General features: G+C 51.2%; 1 protein-coding gene across 1 annotated transcript; it reads left to right on the top strand.

Moving 5' to 3' along the window:
* The first annotated feature begins 3,965 nt into the window (after positions 1-3,965).
* RRS1 (ribosome biogenesis regulator 1 homolog) lies at positions 3,966-5,380 on the top strand. The gene has a single exon (XM_082327858.1). The coding sequence runs from the start codon at positions 4,016-4,018 to the stop codon at positions 5,102-5,104; it is 1,089 nt and encodes a 362-aa protein (XP_082183984.1). The 5' UTR covers positions 3,966-4,015; the 3' UTR covers positions 5,105-5,380.
* The last annotated feature ends 964 nt before the right edge of the window (positions 5,381-6,344 follow it).

Here is a 6,344-nt window from a genome sequence, read left to right as displayed (position 1 = left end):
GAAAGGAATGATTCGGAGGCAGTGTGGGTATTTTAAGGGCACTTTGTACTATTTGCCAAAATTACCAGCACTTTGGGTTTTCCTGATAAAAGTGTTCTTCATAATGATCCTCACAGCAGGCTTGTGAATTGGTTGAATCATCTTGTAACTACATCTACTGCCATCCAGAGGTAATTGGCAAAAGTTTGAAGAGTAAATCTAAGTTAATGGTATCACTAACAGTGAGACATGAATACTGTACATTAGAGCAGTTCCTATCAAACACAAACTTAAAGCTGTAGCCCGGCTGAACAGAAATTACAAAAATAAAAGTTAGGCAGGATAATTCTTTATTCTTTTCCAGCAGAAAAACAAAACCAACAGTATATCATATTGATGCTGTAGTTCTTCTGGTGCATCACATATATCCTGCATTATGCTTTCTATTAATCTTTTGGACAAGGGTTTCCACAAATTATACTCTGCCATCTTATGTTTTTCATGCAGACCTCAACTGTGGTTAAAAAAAAAACAATCCAAACCCCTACAGCCTTCTTCACCCCACAGAAAGCCTGCACTTTGCCACAGCATCCAATTTCTGTCTGATCATCTCACAGTAAAGAAAGTAAGCAAACACTAAGGAATTAAGCACATATACGCACCCCATGACTTATGTATTACTATCGTTTATACTGAAGAGAGACAAAACCTCGCGGAAAGAGAGAGTAAGGCTGAAATCGTTGAAGTATCTATGGACTGTGAGCGCCCACAGTAAGGGATAACTTCTTTCAAGTCGTACAGCTGAGCACTCACAAATCCAGCCACAGGCAATTTGAGAAATATGGTATTTGAGATTCTAAAACTAGGAATCCAAAATCAGAGATGACCAAAATGAAGAAGCGTTGCTGAAAATTCATCCTTAAAAAATTTACTGCAAAAGCCTGATAACAAAGCTGGAGCAAACATGAGATAATAAAACCAGATATTTTCTAACAGCTATTTCTGTAATTCAGCATTGATATCACCCTTTCACCTTTCAAAGTCCCACATTTTCAGCAGTACACACATGCCTGTTGGCTCACAGGAAGCTGTGTGCCTGCTTGCAATTCTCAGGTTTAAACCGGGAGTTATAAGCTCAAAGCGTGGCTATGATTACTACGGTAAGCACCTCAGAAGCCACCTCTCACAAGGAGATAGTTCCCCAAAATATCCATGACTCTTATTTACAAACCCTGTTTGGTTTATGAATCTATTCAAATATTCTTCCAACTACCACCTTCCCAACCACACTGTGAAATCACAAACTCAGAAATTGCCTGTCTGATTAATATACCACCGCTATGCACAGCAGTAATGATCTTGCAGCCAGGCTTCACTAACGGGCAACGTTGTGCTGAGGACACTTGAAGCACAGGAGCATGAGCCTCGTTCTTCAGTTATGTCCTGTTCTTACAGGACAAAAAGTTTGGCGTTGTTGGTAAACCAGGCAGAAATTTATTTCTTCTACACAACAGGAGGAGGTCTATACAAAGACTATGAAATTTCAGCTCGTAGTAACTCAAATCTGACCCTGCCAAGGCTGACAGCAAAACCATCCAAGACTTCAACTTGGTCAGGGTTTCTCCCATGTCCTTTAGAAGCCTGAATCCTTGAAATGATGCAAGAAGCTTTTTCAAAATTATTCTCTAAACAGATATTTCAATGGTTTTTTTGTGTTTTTTGAACTAACTTGAAGAATGTGTTGTAACACCTAATTGTGACAAGTTTCAAAGACTTCCCTAATTTGCTGAAACTGTGATTTTCATAAACAGAAAAAAAACCCCAATGCAAAAGCATTTACAGACTTCCTCTGTCGATCGTCATTGTTACTGTTCAATCATGTATGTAGAGACTAAATACACAGGATCAATCCATTGCCTGCAGCAATGAAACACACAGCAAAGATCAGTAAAAGGAGAAAAAAGGCCATTAAAAAAATTCACCTTTGAACTCCATCTGAGACCAAGTACAGAATTTCCTGTCACTAATCCGTAATCATAAGGGTGCCCCTATTAGACTGTTGTCACAAAGTAGCACTGAAGCAATTGAGTAAATGAACAGTCCTGTTCACTGCATTGGGACCACTCATACAGTAAATGACAATTTCTGGAATGCATAAAAAGGCTGGAATTCAGTTGTATGCAGCAGTTGCCAGAAAGTAATTTTTACATCTTGAGATTCTTTTTTCCCTTCCTTAGCAGGTTCATGCTATCAGGTAAAACAAAAAGACCAATCCCTGGCATGTACTCCTTCTGCTATTCCAGTGATACACAGTAATTACTAACACTTAAAGCAACTTTGGAAGTGCAACAGATATTACCAGTTATGTCCTCTCAGTCCCAGACATTTCCCTGAAGGCTTCTGGGCTTTGTACAAATATAAACCAAAAGAACTCAAAGAGTTAGCTGTGTAAGGATAAAACAGGAGGGTACAGGGATCGGTGTACAGGTATTGACCAGACTGCAGAAAAAGTGGACTTTGCAGCTCAAAAGTATAAATTTATGCCTAAATCTAAATCTAAATAGTGCACGTGCACCTCTTCAAAGAACTGTCTTTAATTTTATCTGTAATTCCAGGTGAAAGTATGAGCTGTCCAAGACAGGGAACAAGATATTATCCAGCGCAATGCCATCTCGTGGTAAACGGGAAAACTGTCTGTGCCATCCGGCCTGGATTTAAATGCACAGGGACTCTGCTGCTCCACGCTGTATGAATCATACTCAGAACTGTTGACATGGAAAAACAAAGACTTTATTACAGTTAGAATTACAAAGTACAAGCTGTGATGTCCTAGGCATTAGGTTTTGAGAATCAGCTATTCATCTTCATTTTACAAGGCTGGCATTTTATTGCCATTCTAACAAATACTGCTGTGCCTTTGTACTTGGAATCATTTTGATCACTCCAAACATGATGGAAAGGCAGCGACGTGATATAACTTAGCATAAAATTGTATCTAGTATAAAAACTCCCATCACTTTCCTTGCCTAAAGTCAAGTGCTATCATGAGCTTGTTTTTAGGGCACTGGGGATCAGCTCAAAATGTCATGGCCACACAAGCCAAATCACTGTATAGCTATAAAAGGATTCTTCCATAGCTCATTTGTTTAAAAATAGCACAGAGGTATCTTTGACCCAGCTGACCTTTGGGTGCACGCAGTATCACCCGATCACCTCGCTTACCGTTATGCCTGATGAGACACCTGCCAGGTGATACCGCCTTCCAAACGCCCTTCCTCCCCGCCCCTCTCTGGGGGGAGACTGGCCCACAAAACCTGCCCCGGTCTCTGTGGCGCTGCAATACAGTACTTGAATTTTGGTCCTGCGACGAGCGCTTACAGGTATTGCTCTACAGCAATGACTGTCAGACATAATGATATGCTACCAAAAAAACCCTAAAAAACCATGGATAAAGTATTTTCCTGTTTCTGTCTCAGAGCTGCCCAGCGTTTGAATGCCACGGCATGCCCCTCACGCAGGCGAGGCCCGGCGGCTCTGCGGCGGCAGCATCTCTCTGCAGCGCCAAGCGCGGCCGTGCTTTCGGCGTTTGCGTCCCCTCAGGCCTGTGCTCCTTCCACACCGTCTCCGCCTCAGCCCCACTCGTGGTGGCGGCGGCGGGAGGGGGGGTTGGGGCCGCCCCGGCCCACACGCAGCCCCAGCCGCGGGGTCGCTGGGGATTTCAGTGGGTTCATCGGAAGCGCCTGGCCACAAGTCACGGCCGCGGGCGTGCCCTGACAGGAACCGAGAGGAATTACCGGGCGGTGACACCCCCGCAGCCGGGAGGAGGCCCGGGGAGGGTCTGCCGGGAGGCACGGCGCTCCCTCGGGCCTACAGCTCCCGGCAGGCACTGCGCCGAGCCGCCGCTGCTGTTCCGGGCGCGGAGGGGCGCTTCCGGCGCGCTGAACCGGAAGGGCTTTGCCGCACTTCCGTGAGCGGCCTGCGGGAGCTGCCCCCACGTGTAGCGAGCGGCGCGGCCCGGCCCGTCGTGCCCGCCGCCATGGCGGCCGTGCGGGTGGAGGAGGTGCTGGCGGCCGCCGAGGAGCAGGAGGCGGAGAAGCGGCGGAGCGTGACGGTGGAGAAGGAGCTGGAGCTGGAGTTCGACCTGGGCAACCTGCTGGCGCTGGACCGCAACCCGCCGCCGGCGGCGGGGCTGCGCGGGGCCGGCCCGCGGCGTGAGGCGCTGCTGCGGGCGCTGGCCCGGGACAACACGCAGCTGCTGGTGGCCCGGCTCTGGGAGCTGCCGGCCGAGCGGGCCGGCGGGGCGGGGGGGCCGCTGGTGGCGCGGCTGCCCGAGCCGGCCTTCCGCCTGCCGCGGGAGAAGCCGCCGCCGCGACCGCGGCCGCCGACGCGCTGGGAGCAGTTTGCCCGGCTGAAGGGCATCCGCCGGCGCAAGCGGACCTCGCTGGTGTGGGACGAGGAGGCCAAGGAGTGGCGGCGGCGCTGGGGCTACCGGCGGGCGGGCGGCGACCCGGCCCGCGCCTGGCTGGCGGAGGTGCCGGCGGGCGCCGACCCGGAGGAGGACCAGTTCGCCAGGCTGCGGCGGGAGAAGCGGGAGCGGGTGGCCCGCAACGAGCTCAACCGCCTGCGCAACCTGGCCCGCGCCCACCGGGCCGGGACGGCCGTCCCCGCCGCGCCCCTCCACCCCACCGGCCACCAGAGCCGGGAGGAGCTGGGCCACGTCGCCCGCGTCGCCCGCATCTCCACCGCCTCGCTCGGCCGCTTCCAGCCCCGGCTGCCCAAGGAGCCGGCCGAGCCGCCCTCCCGCAGCGGCGGTAGGAAGCGGCGCTTCGAGCCGCTGCTGGGAAACCTGGCGGCCGAGCGCAGCCGGCAGCTGGAGCTGCTGCGGGACATGGGCAGCAAGAAGCCGGTCCTCGACATCACCCGTGCCGTCAACAAGCAGCTGCGGCAGGAGGAAGCCGAGGCAGCCGCCGCCAAGGGCAAGAAGCAGTCGCAGCGGGGGAAGCGCGGCCGCCGGCAGCAGCGGGTTGGCCGCAGCGGGAAGAAGAGCGGAGCCCGGCGGCAGCAGCAGCAGCAGCAGAGGCCCACAGGCAGCGGCGGCGGCGGCGGCAGGAGAAAGAAGGCATGAGGGACAGAGGGACTGCGTGGGGCTGGGGATGCCTGCTGAGGCGTGGGAGAGGACTGTCACTGCCAGCCTCCTGCCTGGTGCTCTATTCCCACACCTATTTGTCAATAAATATGCTCCAGCCTTTCTAGAATGTCCTGCGTTTGGCTCTTAGCTGGCAGTCAAGGAGGGCTGTGTTCTCTGTCCAAGGGGAGCGGGTGGTGCATCAAGGGGGCTGGATTCCCCCCCAGTTTCGCAGGGACAGCCAGGTAACGTTGCTTCACGGCTGTGGCCGTGGCTGCAGCATTTCCAGGCAGGACTGCAGCTGAGCAAAGCTGTCCCTTGCTCAGGTAATGGACTGGGGGTGGACTGCAGCCGTAACTGGTGTTTTGATCGAGTAACCAACCGCCTGCTGAGACACACATACCAGGGACGTGGCTGCTGCTTTCTGCTCTGGGCAAGTGGCCTGACGGTGGAGCTCTTGCTCTGTCGGTCAACTTCTGCAGCTCGGCTCTCTGGTATTCTGGTTCGGTTACTAAAGGAACGTGAAAACTTACTGTGAGATTTATTGCAGGGCCTAAGAAATTGTACAGATTTCCCAGAGAGTTCTGTTGATTAATAAAAGAAGCCAAAGCTGGTGACCAGCCATTGAATTCATCAGAAAAATGTTTGTATTGAACAGCAGGTTAAAACCTCAGTTTCTCCCTGTATTAACAGTAATCCATCATTTCATAGAAATAGTTTTGCAGTGTTTTTCTTTACCAAGCGGTTTGAGAGCAGGTATTGGAAATGATCTCAGACTTCTGCTTATTACTTCTTTTGAACTCTGTAGTGCACTTTGAACTCAAGTACAGTTGAAATAAAAAATACAATTTGCTGTCCCAATGTGTGGCTTAGCTACAGGAAGGATGCTGTTCCTGGTAAGAGGGGTAGTAAAACAAGTACCAGCAATCTCAAGTAAATTAAGTTGTCAAAATTTCAAGTGGTAAACTTGTGAGTGGTTAATGAGAACATAATATTTCGCTGCAAATGAGCTTTTGGAAAAGCTAGGTGACTCTGTAGCAGTCCTGTTACTTCATTCTGTATCAGGTCAGTAGGATGGCAGCTTGAGCACGACTGAAACGCAAAACCTCTGTCTAAGGCGGCTGCTGAGGGCGGGAGGGGTACGTACGCCTTGAAGCTGACGGGGTTTGGGTGGCATCGATGGACTGACTGTAGCGCTCAACCTACGGGCCTTGCCTAAGGGGTGCTCTTTGCCTCTACA

The sequence above is a fragment of the Platalea leucorodia genome, assembly GCF_965183815.1.
Source record: "Platalea leucorodia genome assembly, chromosome: 1".
Taxonomy (NCBI): Eukaryota; Metazoa; Chordata; class Aves; order Pelecaniformes; family Threskiornithidae; genus Platalea; species Platalea leucorodia.
This window is presented reverse-complemented; position numbering and strand designations above follow the sequence as displayed.